The sequence below is a fragment of the Micrasema longulum genome, unplaced genomic scaffold, assembly GCF_059751315.1.
Source record: "Micrasema longulum isolate JH-2025_06_02 unplaced genomic scaffold, ASM5975131v1 h1tg000416l, whole genome shotgun sequence".
NCBI classification, from domain to species: Eukaryota; Metazoa; Arthropoda; class Insecta; order Trichoptera; family Brachycentridae; genus Micrasema; species Micrasema longulum.
This window is the reverse complement of record NW_028277616.1, coordinates 859,706-879,601: the sequence shown is the minus strand read 5'-3', so window position 1 is coordinate 879,601 and position 19,896 is coordinate 859,706. Positions and strand designations below refer to the sequence as shown.

Genomic DNA, 19,896 nt, shown 5'->3' with positions numbered 1-19,896 from the left:
TAATCACTAGATCCTCAACACGAAGACAACTTAAACAAATACAATTTAGTACCACTTTCGGACAAAGGGATTTTGAGTATTATTCAATTAAAATCTATAACCTACTTCCACTATCTATTAAAACAATTAGTAACGAGATTTTTTTTAAAAAGGCTATCAAAAAATGGATAGCGGAGCTAGGTAGAAGTAAAATGGATTGTCTCATTTGCCTTATGTTAGGTTTTTGTTCTTTCATTGTGCGTTTTGTAATAAAAATAATATAGATGTACATAAATTAATTATAAACATAAATACGTAGTGTTTAAAACTGTCCGAACATTTTGTTAATTATCTCTGTTTATTATGTTAGTCTTCTTTGTTTATTCTTAAATGAAAAATATTTAAAAAAAACTAAATTGTTAAGTGCCCTCGGCACGGGTAATCCCAGGGAGGTCATATTATTTTTATTATTAATTATAGTTTGTAAGAGAAAATATATGAATAAATAAAAAAAAATAAAAAATGTATATTTATTTGTACATTTTAAAGGTACATACGAATTGCTTGTGTAAAAAGTCCATTCTTCTATTTTTTTTTTCTAAAATAAACAATAAAGGTTACTTTCCACCGAAGTCATGCAAAAAAATCACAATTATTAAGTAGATTCACTTAACACACTAGAGTTCTGCTGATTGGTCAATTTACTAACCATAAACCTATCTATCTCAACTCTCTTATCATTGGTTGATTCGGAAGAACTAGCGACGTCATGCAAAGTAGTTTGTTTTTATTAAAACCATTTATTTTTTATTTTGTACATTTTTAAGAATTTTTGCCATACAATTTTTACCATGCGTAAAAATGCATTTTTTATATCCAATTTCCCGTAGGGCTGAACTTCCCTATAAAGTTTTTCTGGGATGGCATTAAAAAAATGTTTTGGCTGTAAAATAATAGTGGTTTGGAGCAGCGTTTGTACTGCACTTATGTAAACTAGTTAACTTTGAATCAATAAATTAATAAAATAAAATAAATATGAAGTGATTTATACTGTTTATTATTTAGGCGTTTATTTCATGTAATAATAAATTGATAAAATGTATTCAATATGCAAAATATATTATAAATTCACCCAATTTTATTTCAGAACTAAAATACAGGCTGTTTTCAGCCTGTTTCTATTTTATCTTGATTGTTATGTAGAGATCAGTATCGAATATAGATTATCTGACAATAATGCAGTGAAGAATGTCGACTTGTTATTTAAGGAATGCCATCTTTGTAAATATCTAAAACTGGTTCTTGGTTGTAAACACGAACTGGTATCACTAATGATTTCGCCTTCAGCATGTCAATTTACGGTTCCGTATTTCAATAGCTGTACGATTTCCCTCAAAGGTGTTGTTTTAAAATGATACCTGTGGAAAAATTTTGTGAATTTAAAGTAGCCATAACGGTATATATATTTATAAACCACGTGTTTCAATTGTTACGGTAATCTATCATAAAATAACAAGTGATTGATTTTTTCTATGAGTGAAAAGCTATAAGTATATTAGAAGTGAGTTGCGATCGCAGGTGGCTCCCGATCAAAAACACTGGCAGTGCATTTTTTTACATTTTGTAAACTTTTTTGTTATTTTGTACCATAGGTACTAAATTAATAATATTATAAAATTGCATCATGGCTCCGATAACAATGGGAAGTTAACACTTATCTTCAGTTTTAACTACAAAGTAAAATTAAGTTTCTGTATAAAAAGCAGAAATGCATACAATTTTTCCTCTAAACATGTTCAATTATAGATTACCGAAAAAGATACTTTAAATGTTCATGCAAATATACTCATTTTCGTACAAAAATTTCCGTTTTTCTTTATAGGCAGTTGAAGATAACTCTGTTAACTTCTCATTCAAAAAAGACATTTTTGAGAAAAGTACCTATACAGTTTTGTTCAGAATTTTTTTCTCTGTTTATTACTTTTTCAAAGTAATAGTAAAAATAAAATATTAAATTCCACTAAATGGTATAACAACACTAAAGTATTATAAAAATAGTTTAAAGACGTTTAGTGCTTTACTGTATTATTAGGAAATGATACACTAATGCATTGGCATGATAAATATTAGACTTCTATATTACCTTCTCTTAAATGTTCTCTTCTCTTCTCTTAAATGTTCTTCATCTCTGTTGTAATATGTTAGTATAAACAGCTCCCCGGGGAGTTGAATCCAGTCCTTGTCTACAAAAATTTGGACAAATTCAAATTATTGTTGAGAAATCCACCTGGTCCATGAAGAAGTATAGAAATTGAAAAAATAACATTTTCAGGCGTTGCCTAGTATGTAGGTTGAATAAAACAATTAGATGAATCTCACCCGCATAAATAAAGGTTTCAGCTCTTTAACTTCACAAACATCAACAGATGAAAGAATCGAAGGAATATAGATGTTCAAATATAGGCAGAATGGTGAATGTTACCCAGTGTGTAAAGTGGCCACTTAAACCAGCCATTGACAGGTCATAAGCCCTGTAGATGCCTAGACTTCTATATTACCTTCTCTTGAATGTTCTTCATCTCTGTTGTAATATGTTAATATAAACAGCTCCCCAGGGAGTTGAATCCAGTCCTTGTCTACAAAAAAATTTGGACAAACTCAAAATATTGTTGATAAATATCATTAGTTTATTAAAATCTCACTTCTTTAGTTTGTCATATCCTCAATAATTTTACATTATAAAATATAAAATGTAACTTTAGCTTAGTTAGAATGTAAGTTTACAAATACAATTGTAAAGAGCCTTAGAGGTTATTTTTCACAAAAATGGCATTATTTAAATCAGCCGAATATTATTATTATTCGATAGAGATAACCCAAACCCCTAGGTTATGCAAAAATTTTAAAAATATCAAAATCAATTTTATAAAGAAGTTTCTAACTTCAAATGCTCATATATCTAAATTGTGGTTTTTTGACTTAATACACAAAAGTTCTCATAGAGCTTGAGGAGATGTATGGGAGAGAGAGAGGAGAAAGGAACAAAGGAAAGAAAAGATAATAAGCCTGACATGGTGTTGTTAACGAGCGATAAAATGTGCGATGACAGTCCTCATATTGTTTTTGTTACCAGCATTGCACGGATTACGCGCTTTGTCTTCTCCATCTAATACATGATTTACCGCTATAAATCATTGATTATCTCCTTTAAGCCACAGTATTACTAGATTTGGTATTATGCACACGCATTTAGGGTAATAGCTTATGCGAAAGCGTGAGATGACAAGAAAATAATATCGTCAGCTAGAGTCGATCTCATTTAAAATTTGTCAAGTATTTTTCATCTGTATTTATATTTGTATATAATTATCCACGTAAAAGCCCCGTGGGCTTTAATCAATAAATAAGTAATCACAGCAATTATAATATCTGTACCTTAAAGGATAAACCACGGGAGTCACATTGAACGAAATGTTCAGAAAACAAGATTTTATTTAACCTAACGAGATAACTTCAATCTTTAAAGAACGAAAAAAAAAAAAAGAATAAAAAGTGGGTAAAATTAAATTATATTGGAAATACTAGCAATAAAATAAAACAAGTGTTACAAAAAAATAATCTTTTAGTTTCGTTTTAAATTATAAAATCTTTAGGCCAAACATTAACCAAACAAGATCAGGTAAACAAATTTGAAAAAAGCGGAATTAACATGTACTTGTTTTGGTTCATATATAGGACAAAGCGGGAGAGAAATTCAATATAGACTGAAAGAACATTTAGCTTCACATAGATTAAATAACGATATATCAAACTATGCATCATATTTAAATCAATTAAAACATAATTTTGACGAATCAAAAAACATAAAAATTTTACATGTAGGACATAAAGGTCAAAAGTTAGATAGATCAAAATTTTTAGAAATAAATAGGATAAAAAATAATAGCGATAGAATTTTAATAAATCAGCAGATATAATTCAAAAACTCACCCTTATTAGCCCCCTTAGTTGGACCCTGTACATTGTAATAAACCAATAAATGTATTTCATAAAATAGAATCCTCTCTTAAAGTACACCGCCGACACATGTTTCAATAATTTGTCTCACTCTGTTCCATTGAAATATTTCGTATTGTATATTTTTCAACTTATTTTTAAATGTACCTACACTTAAGATAACATTTAGTTTTATATAAATCATCCTTACACCGTATAATATTCACCAGTCTGAAGATGCCCATTAGAGGGTGAAAGCGCTAATTGGTCAAATAAATAAGCGGAAGTGTACCAAGTATTTTTAAATGAATAACTTATATGTAAGTATAAGTTATTACATCATTACTTTAAAGAACTTTCAAACTAAAATTATGATTATTTTGATAATAAAAGTACATATTAAAATAGCGTATCTGGAACTACTGATGATTTTTTGCAAAACAGACTTCAGATTTTTATTTCAACCTGTAAAAACGTTTTTATGACGAAAGTGGACATCGGTTTTTTATTCACGTATAAAATAGCTCGTTGCAATAATTTCTGCATTTTTAGCTTCAAAACACCAAAAAGTGGACTACCGTGTTTTATCCGCTAATGTTCAGATATAAGTCTGAAATATTCATCAAATGCATTTATTATAATAATGAAAAATTACGTGCCCTCTTTAAATTTCTTCTGATGCGTTTTATCAGCATTATTGTTTAGAAATAATAATGTTTGTATTATCGTTCCCGGGCAAAAGTCTTCAAATGTAAAATATTATGATGTTATTCTTTAGGAAGCTGTCTAAAGATTCTGCCAAGAGACTTGTTTTTTGTTTATACACCACAACAGGAATCACAGTACAGAACACTCCGGCTGTAGAAAAATAACATTATTATTATTACCTCTCACAAGAAACTCTGAAATAAAAATATGTAATATAAAATAAAACTCTCCTTATTATAGTTACCATATATTTTATTATGAATTTGTATGAAGTGAAACCCACTAATACTACTACTACTACCATCACGCCACATCCCCGTAGGGATAGGCAGAGAGAATGGACTGCCACACACGTCTATCCTGGCATACATTTATTCCACATTCATACATCTTGTCATACATGCCCTTCGGTTCTGCCTGCTTTCGACATGACCAGACTTAAGATTTTTGTTTATCTGATCATGCCACGTCTTCCTTGGTCGCCCTCGTCTCACGTTATCGTTCATTTTCGCCATATATACTTGTTTTTCCATTCTTTCGTCGTCCATTCGTTCTACATGACCAAACCATCTCAGTGACCCTTTCTTAATCTATTTATTCGATTTACACTCTCGCCTGATTTCATCATTTGTAACCCTGTCATACATTGATTTCCCACACATTCGTCTAAGAGATCGCATTTCAACCGCGTTCACTCGGCTTTCATTCTTCCTCTGCCAGTTCCATGTTTCACTTCCACACATAAGTGTCAGGACTAAAACTCAGTTGTGCACTTCCAGTTTAGCTTCGATTGACATATTTTTATTAGCAATTACTGTGCTTAGTGCACCGTTCATTTTGTTGTCCGCATTCACTCTCCTTTCAACATTTTTTTCTAATCTTCCATCTCTTGAAAACATGCTTCCCTGATACACAAATTCTTCTACTTGTTCGAGACTTTCGTTGTTTACATTTATTATGCAGTCAGTAACCGCATTTTCCCTTTCAAATACCATCACTTTTGACTTACTTTCCTTCATCACCAATTCACTCTCCAATACATCATACATTCTAGAGACTATTTGTTGCAAATCATTCTTGCTGCTTGCTAACAGAACTGCATCATCAGCATACAACAATTGTGAATGCCGATTTAATCAAAACAATTCTACATCATGTATGTACATACTTAACTCTAATCTCAAAGATGTGCTAAAAAAATCCCTCTGCAAACTTTGCCTTAACATTGTGTTACATTAAGCAAAAGATGAGATATTTTGAAAAAGTATTTTGTTTTCGAGTATTTATATTTTAAATGAGTGATTTCTACCTAAACAGACCTTGATGTATTTTCATCATACAAATTAATGTGATCTAAAAACATAGTTGTGTTCTAATTTCCTCTAAACAACTCTTGTATTTCCACCAAGTCATGTAAACATGTTTAATTGATCCCTTCACATCGATATGCGTCAATTAATTCAGTGAATCTTAGAAAGGTTATCAAAGGTTTTCTTATCATATTAATGTGAATCGCATTACGTAAAATCAGCGTTTCTTAAACTAACTTTATTACCAAGATTAATTTACTATTTTACCTTCATGTTTTTATGCGTTCAAGTGCCCTATGCACATATTAAAAGAGGAGGAAAATCTAGTCCTGGCCGGACTTATTCGTTATATTGCCATTGCGCCAGTAATATCTGTTGAGTAACATTTTAAAAATTGTTCAGAACATGAATATGAAATGTTTTTGTTTTTATTATAGACTTTTTATTGAAAACTAAAAAAAACATTATACAGGGTGTTCATTAAACCTTGTCACATCCAAATCCACGATGATCAGTATGAGCAAGAAGACATATTGGCACATTAAAATAATTTTTTAGAACGAATAAAATTAAAAAAAAAAATATATCAAAAAAAGCAAATGGTTGCTTACTTCTGCTGTGGAGAAACGAGGAGGGGGAGGGGGAGTCTGATACTGCGCCGCGTTCCCCTCACTTTTCTGCAGAAGTAAGCAACGATTTGTTTTTAAAAATATTTTATTTACAAAAAATTTCTTTGTTCTAAATATTTTTTAAAATATGCTCATCTTGCCCATACTGATCATTGTGGTTTCGGATGTGACAGGGTTTAAAGAACACCTGTATAATTTTTTTAAATATTAAATAAGAAAGCCATGTTTTGTTGGAATATTATATAAACAATGAGAAGGTAAAAATACTTTCAAAACAAAATTTTCAATTAACAGATATTACCGGCGCAACGACAATATATGATTTTTTTAATACAATTTTTTCCATAGTAATTTTTAAAAAAAAAAGTGTTTTAATAATTTTGCCTTAAAAATAAAGTGCACATTTCTTTTAGTACAGAATAAAATGTATAATCATTGTTTATTGAAATTTTTTCTATATTTATATGCATTTTTCATTGTGGTCTGCCGCCATCGAGGTCACTGGTGCACTATTTTCCCTGAACTTCACATTATTTTCCTCTTTGACAAGGACGGAGATATGTCTACGCATGTTAAAACCACGATCTTATGTTTTATGCAAAACAAGGAGTCTTATGCATTAAACATTGGTTCCATGGGCATGTGGAGAGAAATAATTATATTCCAATGTTGTAGAATTACATACACACATGTTTGTTTTATAATAATTAGTCAATATTTCATTCTAATCATGTTCTTGAGTCATGGAGCCTTTACTCGAACAGTCCGGCTTTGTCGTCAGTTTGTCGGTAGGTTTTCCTCGAGATACATGTGTGAACGTGTGCTCAGGGCACTGCAGATTAGTTTACAATTGTGTTATCGCTATAAATAGTTTTTCCTTTTTGTTGCAGTGTTTTTGAAGAAGTCATGAAGATTATAGTGACGGCGCTCGCTCTATGGGCAATATGGGTCGGGATTACGCTGGGCAGTACGGTTCTGCCGTATCCCTTGAACTTCATAGTCTCGGCTGGTAAGTATTTTATTTACAAGAATATTATTTTAGTTCAGTCCCACCACATAGCGGCGTTTATTTATCGAAGAATGAGACAAAATGTGTTTAGTAAATAATTTAACTCTTTTATTATTTTGTGTAACATAAATTTAAAATGCCGATGACTAGTTTTAGAACAAGACTGTACTTTTGGCAAGGCTTAAAAATAAACTAACTTTAATTTCTTTTATTCACAATTTAATTTTATTTACTCTACATTCTCTCTCTCTCCATAGGACTGAATTCCTGTGTTGAGTTTGGACAAATAATATACTACGATATAGTACAACGATAAACTGATAACTTCGGAATACATGCCTTAGAAATATTTTTGGTCTTAGGAAATATGATCACATTTCTGATTATCATAGGCAACTGAAATAGCTCAAAATTAGACAGCCGAGAGACTATCACTCCCTTTCACTTCTGTTCACTGTACTTCATAGTCCTAATGCACCTATGTACCTCCGTGAAAATTTTCAATACTTATCAGTTAATGGTTTACCTCTTCATTCTAATTCTCAAATTCTAATACCCATGCACAATTCCTCTTTCTTCTCTAACTCCATATAGTGTCGATGTGGCTGTAAAATCATCTCCCATCCACTATCAAAGATGTTTCTACAGTATCTCTGTTTAAATTACGTCAATCTTTCTCTTCCTTAATCTATCCTCCTTTCCTCTTTCATCTTTATTCCTTTTTTACATTGAATAATAGTATTGCTTTAAGGTAATTTATATACAAATACTGATATTTCTATTTTTGTTCATCTTTAACTTTTCATTTTATTTTCTATTGAATACTTTTTGTAACTTAAATTGTATACCGTCTTTTGTGGATGATACGACGCATCGGACCATAAGACACACCCCAAAATTTATCTATCAATTTTTAGAAAACAAAAAGTTTTGGTCAATAAGACGCATCGGAGTATGAGACACACCCCAAATTTAGTTGAATTTAAAGAATATTTAGGCTAAGTAAAAAAGTGCATATTGCGGTCCGAAAAATGTGGTAAATAAAACTTTTATTTTATCGGTTGATTGGAAGAAATTGCCACTTGCCAATAAGCCCGCGAATGTACAATTTATATTATGTACAAAAAATTCAATAAATAAACAAATAATATTACACAAAGGAAGATTATCATTATAAAATAACACAGCACATTAATATTTACAAAAAAACATCTGTTTTACATTAAACAAACTATCTCAAATATTTGATAAAGTCATCAAGGTGTTTCCAACTCAAATTCCTCCCCCCTCATGGAAAATCTAGATCCAAAGCGTACACCAAGTTTCAAGTACCTAAAATATGTAATCTAATCCATATTTCATAGATCTTGAAGCGTAAGACTGGTCATGTTACCTTCATGTAATAAAAATGATCAAAATTAACTATTGAATGATTGATTAACAGACATAGGATATACATGTAAGAGAAAAAGTGCGTTATGATAGAATTGTAACCCCGAAACCGGTCAGCTAATTACTAAAAACATTTAGTTTATACAAAGTTATACTGCAGAAATAAAGTTTTGTTGATATTGAAGATAACTGTTACAAATACTGTTTTAGTTGTTGGTGTGTTCAAATTGCGTTTATTTACTTATAGCAAACAACAGAATACATTATGGAAATCAGTAAATAGTTGTCTTTGCCAAACATGGACATGCTACATAATATTATTTCTTATTGTTCAATCGCATTTTTTCATTCATTGAATTTACAATCAATACTATTAGGTGTTGACATAAGTTGTGTCAGTTTTTTTCAAATTTGTAAATGAGCACGAAAAGTAAAACAAAATGGTAAAGGTTCCTATTTGAAAGAAAATTTTCTAAAAAAGATATTGTATTTGCTTTTATGTTGCATATATTATTTTATTTGATTACAAGCCTTCAAAATGAAATGTTAAGTAGGTGATGTGGGCATTTTCGACACCTTTCATCTGTTTGTGTTCGATCGAGGGAATAAAGGAATTTGTAATTTTTTTATTTATTTACTTAGGATTCCTTCAATCTCTTGTAAACACCTATGACTTAAAACTATGCAATCCAATTTGACAATCGATAAATTCAAACAACAAATAATAAATTAAAATGAACCATATAATACAAATGGTTAAATCGGGTTGTGGTCAAATTTCTATGTTGGAAAAACTTCACGTAAATTTAAAGTAAGAATCAAAGAACATGTAAGATGTCTCAGTAATAATAATTTTTCGGAATTCGCAAATCATCTTAAATCCGAACATCATGATTTTAATCAAGAAACGGGTGAAGAAATTTTGCATGTCAATAAAAATGGTTCGGACAATTTAGAATGTTTAGAAATTAGTAAATCAAAAACTTCAAATAATAAATAATCAATTATATTTAACTTCGAATCCTCTTTTAAAAATATTCCCGTTATATTCATTTTATCTTCTTTCTCTCTCTTTCTTGCATTTTCTGTCTCTTTCATACAATATTTTATAATATAAATATCAACGAGAGTAATTAAAAGTTAGTTTAATTACTGACAGTGAGCTAATAACCTCAAAAACGGTCGAAGTATAACTCTAAACTAAAGTGGTTTATATAAATTTATAAACATATTAGTGGAAAATAATAAATTTAAAAAAAAAGATTTCGTAACAATATATTTTATAAATCATATAAAAAAATAAGTAATATATTATATAAATTTAACATTTATTTGGATTTTTAATGTGGCTTAGGTAATTTTTAACAATAACTACAAGTCAACAACATAGTGATTCAAACTAATGTGACGAGTAAAGGAAACTGTTTGGTAAGATTTATCACTTATATTCTATAAATCTTAATTTTTTTTTACTGCCTACCCTAGTTAAAAACTCTGTGCACGCGACTAAAAATGCTAATATGTATATCTTTTTAAAAAAAAAACATTAAATTAAATAAAATAAGAAACCTCAAATCTACCGCCAAGCTGTATTGTCCTGCAATTACTCTACGACTCTATAATAACCCCATTTAAACAGCCTGTGCTTGACAACATTCTTAAATGTCTTTGTTGGCAAGGGCTGTATGGGCGCTTGCAACACTGGACACATCAAACTCCAGGTGGCAATCCTGCCAACACAGAGACGCGACACGGCGCTAACGACCGGAAACCTAAGACAGACTCTCACTCTCGAACATCATTGATTCCGGTTGCCTTCAAAACGGCATTGTTTCTCTCTTATGATATTTAACGTTAAATTGTTCCAATTTACACGGCTAGGTTCAAACAGTATTGTTCGGCGTTCATTAGTTTATTGAATTATATGTCGATTAAGTTATAAAGAACTCCAGATAAAATACGTAAGTTAAAATCTTTTATTTTATACCTTGCAACAAAACATTGGTAAAATAATAATTCTATACAATTATCATAACCACACGAAACAGATTCTACTACACCTGAATATCAAAAGTTAATTTATTATAGAATCGTATGGAGTTTGAGGCAAACATTTTTTTTACAGACTAGTAGTGGGCACAGCTAGCTTATCCTTATTTAGAGAAAACAAATAAGACTAATTTGTCGTAATTCGTCCTCTTGTTCTCTTTATTTGGAAAAAAACAGACACAACTTATGTTAACATCCATATTTAAGGTAAATGAATCTTGCATGGCGGTTTTCGAGAAAGGCGTTCTTATTTAATACAGACCCGATAATTCTCCTACATTATTTTACTCATAAACGACACATTGTAAAATTAAGAGGAAAGTAGTACATAACTTAATTTTGGTTATAGAGCTTTTTTACCATCGTTTTACATTATAATTATTGTCATATTGGTAAGGTTAGGTTAGGAAAATTTAAATTATTCATAATTCATGACAAGAGTTTGTGATTTTCTTAATAGAAGTGCAAATCCTATTTTGGTAGATAGTATAATTCCTTTTGGTTTATGGGATTATTGTTATTTAGATAAAACACATGTACATATGTGTAATTTTATTGAAGGTATAATGTGTATCTTATGCCATGAAATGATAAGATAGTCGAGCATTTTATTGACGCATGATCCTTGCATGATATAATTTTTGTATTTCAACCATAAAAAAACCCTACTTTTTTAGTGTTTGAGACTGAACAAAATATCAACAAGGCGGTTTTACATTGGATCTTACTAGAATTTTGAAGTCCTTTTAAAATATTCCTTCAAAAGTTTTTACGGGCACATTAATTTTTAATTTATTCCAACAGAGAGGAAAAACATTTTTGAGAATAGAATACGCAAGTCTAGGTAATTACAGGGCTTATGATCTGTCATTGGTTGGTTTAAGTGGCTTCTTTACACACTGACGTTCACCATTCTGCCTTTGTTCATACATCCATACATTCCTTCAATTCTTCCATCTTTTCGAAATGCCTGGTCTTCCATATCTTTTCTTTAATGATCTCTATCTCTGTTGTAATATGTTAAATATTTTAAATCCATTTATTTTATTTTAATACCTCATGCTTTCGCCATTTTAAGATTATTTAAAAAAAATATTATAAGTTGGAGAAAGTAGATTCTTTAGGCTTTTGTTGAACATTTGACGTTTGGATTTGCACCCGTTTGCCTCCGAGGTACTGATATTATCTTCTCATTTCTTATATTATACCAAATTTGCCTCGTTTGGTAGTATTTTCACAACCCTGTTTTAAAGTATTCATATTTATTCAGATTTCCATTGTTAGCTAAATATAATACGGTATGCTTATGATATATTTAAAATCACATTTTCTGCATAATAATATATGAAACAATGCCAGTGCAGCACAGAAACTTATTAAAAAATTTAAAATTACAACCCCTTTTTACATGGGGATGCTCCACACAGTACCTTGTATAAAAATCGATTTGGGATTTAAAAAAAAAAAGAAATTCTTTACTGTACCTTATTTTTTTTCTTAAATCAAATACTTAAAAAAATACTAAAAAGACCATCAAAATACTTAAAAAAATAATAAAAAGATCATTCACTATCACTATCATATCACGGCATAATTACCACAACTAGGTAATGAAAACCAGCCTTTGTGTAAAAACAGGTTCCAGTGTATAGACAAAGATCAAATTTCATGCAAATGTCTTATTTAAGGCAAACTTAAAATAGCAGACAAACCTTAAATATTCATAATTTTGTTTTTCAGATATAATGTACCCACCGCCAATGTACGACTACCCGTTCCCCAGCCAGAAGGTGCTCAGCAAGCTACCGCCGATCAAGGCGAAGCACATCAACGGCAGTCTCGCCTTCGGCCACACTTCCGTGGAGATGATCCGGAGACTGGAACAGAACCTCATGAACTCGGGAATAGTAGTGGAACAAGCCACCCCAGAACACGGCCAGCTGATCAACGCCTACCCCACGGACGAGGCCATGATCATTCATCGATGGGCGCTCGATATCACCATGGCTTCCCTCAACCTGGCGCACAATGCCTGCACCAAGTAAGTTGCGCCATATGCTTATAGACAAATTCTGGATTTTTTTTACAGAAGTCTAGGCTAGGGTTAAGTGATCACTTTAAACACTAATATTCAGCATTCTTAACAAATTACAACAGGGATGGAGAATACCTTAAGGAAGGGAATATGGAAGTCTAGGTATTTACAGGGCTTATGAACTGTCAATGGCTGGTTTAAGTGGCCCCTTTTTACACACTGTAACATTCACCAATTTGCCTATGTTTGTGAACATCCATATTTCTTCAATTCTTCCATTTGTTGATTTTAGTGAAGTTAAAGACTTGATGACTCCCGAGGGGGTGAAATCCAGTCTTTTGTCTACAAACATTTGGACAAACTCAAATATTGTAATTCAGCATTCTGCCTATAGGTTGTTATATTGTAATGTTTTCAAAAACATATATTGTAATGTTTTTAAATTTTTTATTTATTATAAAATACGTCAAATAGCTCACTTTAACGCCACAATATAGCTGAAAAATTACTACTGCAATATTGCAATTTACGACATTGGCCTTTTTAGATCCAAGCTACAGATAGTATGGCATTATTTGAAATCCAGGCGTTTATAAGGTTTATGACCTAAGCTTTCATCTCGGTTATATTTAATCTAAAAATGATGTCAATCTATTAAAATTAATTAGAAAAAAATATGTATCAAAACCTCTTATTACACGTTGGATAAGTTCCACGCTATTCCGTGTAAAAAATATGCACAAAAAATATGCAAAATATGCAAAAAAATGATGGATATGTTTCTATGAACAAAATCGATTGGGGATTTAAAAAAATGGAATTGTTTACTCTTTACATTGTGATCATTTGTGAGAATACGATTTGTAAATTAATTAGCCAGTTGCAGATCTCCAAGGATGGAATCTGCTGTTATTGGACTTCTTTCTTCATCGTCACTGCTAATTCTTATTCTTCTAATATTTCTTCCTCGCTGAGAACTTATAAACGTTCAAAGTTTTTTAAATTCAATTTTAGTACCAAGATTTTTCAAAATCATTTTTATAAAAAAAAAAACCTGTAAAACGATGTTTCAGTGTGTTTTATAACTTTAAAACAACATATTTTAAAATATAATTAATTGAATAGGAATATTTCAATAATACATGAGAATAATATAAATTCCCTTTCTTATCAATAAAATTTTTGTTTATTTTACAATCTAGATTTATCGAGGAAAGGTAATTAAGATAAATATTATTTATTTACAAACACGATGATAGGTATAAAATATTTATCTTTTGTAGTACCTAACTCATTAATTTATTTGAAGGCACGATCATTCATATGTAATTATTAATTTCTTTGTTATTTTGCAATTAATCAATGACAACATTATAATACGCACTAAGTCTATTTAATTATATTTATTGATTTATTTTATTTATTTACTGTTTTACAATGTTTGTATTTATTTAAAAAAAAAAAATTCTGTCACATGGAAAATAAAATCTTTTAAATGTTTTTTTCGTTATTTAGGTTTGATTAGGTATTTTTATTATTATTTTATTCTGGTTTTATAACAATGGGACTCACGGCTCCCTTCAGGCAGTAAGTACATATTAAAAAATAAACATCACGCAATATTATGATATTCATTCATACAATTATTCTTATCATTGCAGCATTCGCTTTACAATGTGAGCATGATAAGTAAGGCCTTGGTTTTTTTCTTTCTTCAAACTACACATTCCACATCAATTTTTTTTCTTCCCAAACGCGGCCCAATGTACTCCTCTATTTCCTATCCGAACATCACCGGGAACAGACATATCATTCATCTTTCTTTTCTTAATAGGATCGCTGTTCAGATCTGATGTTGTGGGTAACGACATGCGCTTTTGAGCCTGAATATTTTAGGACTCGACGTGTTTCCGACAACGTATAAATACAAATATAAAGTTTACTCATTAATATTATCGTGAATGCATCATAAACACAGTAAACAATACCAAAAATTGCGATGCATTTTATGGTCCGATGCGTCTTATCTTAAAAACTAAAAAATACTGTTTGAATCTAACCGTGGAAATTGGAACAATTTTACATTAAATGTTATGAGTGAGTCTCAATGTCGTTTTGAAGGCAACCGGAATCGATGTTGGTCAAGGAGGGTCTGAATTTAGTTTCTCGATTGTTGGCGCTGTGTTGCGCTTTTGTATTGGCAGTCCTGGCACCTGGAGTTTTATGTGTCCAGTGCTGCAAGTGCACATAAGGGTTAACTTATCTGGTTTTCTAAATATTCGGTATTACCTATTTCCTCGATTATAAGACGCACCCTTATTTTTAGAGACCAGAAGAAAAAATATTACCATTTATAAAAAAACCTGTAATTATAAACAGTCATATTATTTATCTGTCACCTTAGAGCATGAAATTTCTTCAAATTCATTATGATTTTTATCTTTTTATTTTATTGAAACCACCAACTCTTACAAAATTAAACAACACTTACAAAGCAACAACAAAAAACTAGGCCAATTACGGATTTGGAAAAGGTACAATATTATTTTATTTTCTTTTCTTTTATTTAGGAAACATACAGTACAGTTTAATATTTTACACAATTAGACTTAATTCTAATGGAACAGTGAAGTTTCCATATTATAAAGCAATTATATGTAAGGTTAATTATGAAAGTATAAAAAAGAGAAGGAAAAAGAAAAACATAAATGAAAGTTGTTTAAAAATTAAAATTCAAGTAAAAAAAGATTATTATCAACATAGCATACAGTTCACGAGCTTTCGGAAGCCAAAGATGAACAGAAAATATAGGAATTTTAGAGGTCATTGTTAATAAAAAAAAATTGTTGGCCGAATATACTAAGGATTTCATTGGGGTGGAATAGTTTAGGATTAGTATCTTATTGTTTAGTAATTTATTATCAAAATGTTAAATCCTATAATGCTGGAATATTAACTATTGTCCTCAATCAGGTAGGAGATATTGCAATTTTATCAAAGTAACTACTCTGCCTTAATATCTTTTATAGTTGAAACATTAGAACTATAATTCGACCCCGAAGATTAGCTGCACCGGATGTTAAAGGAAAGGGGATGTGAAAATAGGAAAGGAAGGGAGAATAAAAAAAGTAGTAAGGGGCACAATAATGTCCTTATAGCGGTCTCCACATTTGTAGTCAATGTGTGAACAGGGGTGAGTGGATCCACCTTGCGGTGGCTCGGAGAAGCGTATTATTGGAACTCCTTAGGCATTGTCATCGGCTTCAGGCTCTCTGGCAAAGAAGGTTAGCAAATGGTGCATTTGGTGTAGTAATGAGGGATGACGAGGCCATGGACCGCAAAAATTTATTACCAAAAATAAGTGGATTATTTTTTTGTTTGCAGATATGGAGTTCACGACGAGGAATGCGCTTCGTATATCAGCACATTCAGTCTGAAAGGAACTGAAATGGGAGAGAAGTGCGCGATGCTCAACCAGCAAACATGCAGCTCCACTAGAATCAACTCCAAGTATCGATCCTTCGACGGATCTTGCAATAATGCCAAGCGCGGTTCCCTTGGAAAGGCGCTTACCGGATTCAAAAGGCTGCTGCATCCCAAATATGCCGATGGGATCAATGAGGTGAGTTTCCTTATTCTTATTATATTCTATGTCTGTAAAGAAGAATACAGTTCTGTGCGTGAAATAGAACCAGAACCCTAGATGAGTGCCGATGGATACTCTCAGGTAAAGAGTCTGAAAAAGGTATTATCTAAGTATTTCTCATAGGTGACATCTGTTGATGATTTTGTAAAGTTTATTTTATTTAGATAAATACCTAGAAGGTTGAATTCCAGTATCGGTCGTCTAATAAGATATGTATTGATTCCAGCCAAGACGAGCTCACTCCTACAAACCTCTTCCCCCGGCTAGGGCTATCAGCGCAGCGATGGTAGCCGATATCAACGCCCCCGACCAACACAGGACTCTGGCTCTTGCCCAGTGGACACAGTTCATCGAGCACGATCTTGTTTACATTCCAACCAGGAAAATGCGTAAGTTTCCCAATCATTTTTAACTTAGAGACAATATAGAGTACAGTAGATAAATCTAAACAAGCTGGATTTATTCCCTAAACTGCAACTCGTGTCCCAGTTTATTAAAATCCTATCTTTTACCCGCGGCTTCGGTCACATTGTATAAAAATGTATGGAAAAAATAGGAATTGCATCAAAATAAAAATAATTTACCACACTAAATGTGTACATATTGTACACTTTCAGGAATGTTGCAAAAACGGTAATAATTAGGGATTTTTTTTAATTTGATTTTACTAAAATATTTTTGTGTTTCGTATTTTTTCAAACAATGTTATGTAATCTGTTTTTTTATTTGATTTAAAAACAGCATGTTAAAATTATTTTATGTGTAAATAAAAAAATGACAAAAATAACATTTGGGATTTGCATAAAATAATCAATCCAAGATGGAAGAAATATGATGATCTGTTTGTCTATGGTGACGTAGCATCGTTATTATGTTCACAAATCCAAAATCCTACTACAAAACCAAAAGCAAACCAAACTAATCATAGATAAAGCAAGTTAATCAAAGAAATTTAAAGAATTTCCTTCAAATTGATTATTTTTGGCATCCCACCTTACCTACTGCCTACTCATTTTCAAATAATGTTCATTGTCGATAAATTATGTAATTTTTTCATAGTAATTATTTTTAATTCAGGGTGAAAAATAAGTATCCTATTTTACTTTTCACCTCTACGGCTATTAGTCTCACATTGAATCGAAACACAAACAAACAAACACACTTTCGCATTTATAATATTACTACTACTACTACCATCACGCCATTTCTCCGTAGGTGTAGGCAGAGAGAATGGACCGCCACACACGTCTATCCTGGCATACATTCCTAGCTTCTTCCACATTCATACATCTTGTCATACATGTCCGTCGGTTCTGTCTGCTTTTGACATGACCAGACTTTGGATTTTGGTTTATCTGATCATGCCACGTCTTCCTTGGTCGTCCTCGCCTCACGTTACCATTTATTTTCGCCATATATATACTTGTTTTACCATTCTTTCGTCGTCCATTCGTTCTACGTGACTAAACCATCTCAGAGACCCTTTCTTAATCTTATCAATTGTACTTTATAATATTAATCCATACTAATGGGGAGCTTCAGCCCTACGGGAAATTATATACAAAAAATGATTTCTTGCGCGCGGTAAAAATTAGAGCATTAAATTGTACTGCATAGTTTCTTGAAAATGTATAAAAAAAAAATTTAATAAAAATTCACTACTTTGATTGACGTCACTGGTTCATATGGGCGGCCTCCGTGGTGTAGTGGTCAAGACGCTTGACTCACGCACGGAAGGTTCAGGGTTCGATTCCCGGTGAGAACACAAAAATTAAAAATGTGATTTTTCTCAAGCCTGGGTGCTCTGTGATGTAATTCACCACTGTAATTAGGCGTCCTGGCCTGTTGTGGTGCAAAAAAAAAAAAATGTAAACATGAACAAACCAATGATGTGACAGCTGTGAAGGATATCCGGTTGGCTTACCGTAAACGAACCAATGGGAAGAACTAACAGAGAACAACCTTGACCTCACACGGGTCACAGACTATTAACTTCCTCATTGATAAAATGAGTAGAAATTTAATTACTGCAATAAGGGAACACATGAGGTGTAATCTTATTCCTGAATTTACTAATTACCTAATAGGAAATAATACATACCTCAAGATACATTATTGTCAGTTGTGTGTCACCCGTTGCACAAAATTTATTTTAAGGATGTGAATCAATTGAAAGCCAATTGGCACTAGCCAATTACCAATTGCAGAATATAAATAAGTGATGGTTCTTAATTAACTATGTCGCTGATCTCACTTAATGTAATCTTTATCAAGTGGCACAGATTTCATTATTGATTTAAATTTATAAATTGATACTAGAATATTCTTAGCATTAGCACTTCATGTTGTGTTTGAATACCTCGCAAGATTACTTTACTTTGTTGGGGATTTTTACGGCTATTACATACGAGCAAGTAGAAATATGTCAAAATACCGATATGAAACATTGATTAAAAAATATTTTCTTGACTGCTAAACTTAACACTCATTAGACTGGCAGTCTCTGGACAGATGAAAAATACAGTTCTGAGTGAGTGGGATATGTTGTGTAGTCTTGTGGTATTGTTGTAGATTCGGATTAAAGGTTTAAGATCGTCGTGATCATAGAACGATGGACGTGTGAAAAATGCAACATTATTATATATTTGATCTTGAATAGGTTATATTAAGGCTTTATATTCCAGGTTTGAAAAAAAATAAATATGTTTAACTAACCCAAATATCAAACGATTTACAGTAAAACCCCTGTTCTATGTTTTTCAAGGGAGCAACAAAAAAAGTGTAAAACTGAGGAAAACTTAGTGAGGAAATGAAAAATGTATGGAAAAAAATTAATTTCACTAAAATATAATTATTGTACAAGACTCTACTAAATATACTGCAGAAAATTTGTAAGAACTGCCATGATTGGGGATTATTCATATAAACTAATGATTTAACTAAAAATATTTTGTATTTTTTCAGTGTTGTATTGCAAACACGAAAAAAAAAATTGAATTTGCATAAAATGCATACAACAATTTTTTCCCTAAATATTGGGAAATTTTATTTATATGATATCACTTTTTTTAGTATGGCACCACAAAATTTCAACTGTCATTTTGTCACACTTTTCTCCTTATCTCCTTTTATGTTTATAACAT

The 19,896-nt window shown here is 31.3% G+C and overlaps 1 protein-coding gene across 2 annotated transcripts in view; it reads left to right on the top strand.

The window, feature by feature from the left end:
• LOC148281726 (salivary peroxidase/catechol oxidase-like) overlaps positions 1-19,896 on the top strand; it is a 38,622-nt gene that overhangs the window by 6,152 nt on the left and 12,574 nt on the right. For both annotated transcript variants that reach the window (XM_088226260.1, XM_088226261.1), the window contains exons 2-5: positions 7,513-7,631; positions 12,813-13,113; positions 16,492-16,729; positions 16,980-17,142. In XM_088226260.1, coding sequence (XP_088082386.1) covers positions 7,513-7,631; positions 12,813-13,113; positions 16,492-16,729; positions 16,980-17,142 — 821 coding nt within the window. The remainder of the gene's footprint in view (positions 1-7,512; positions 7,632-12,812; positions 13,114-16,491; positions 16,730-16,979; positions 17,143-19,896) is intronic.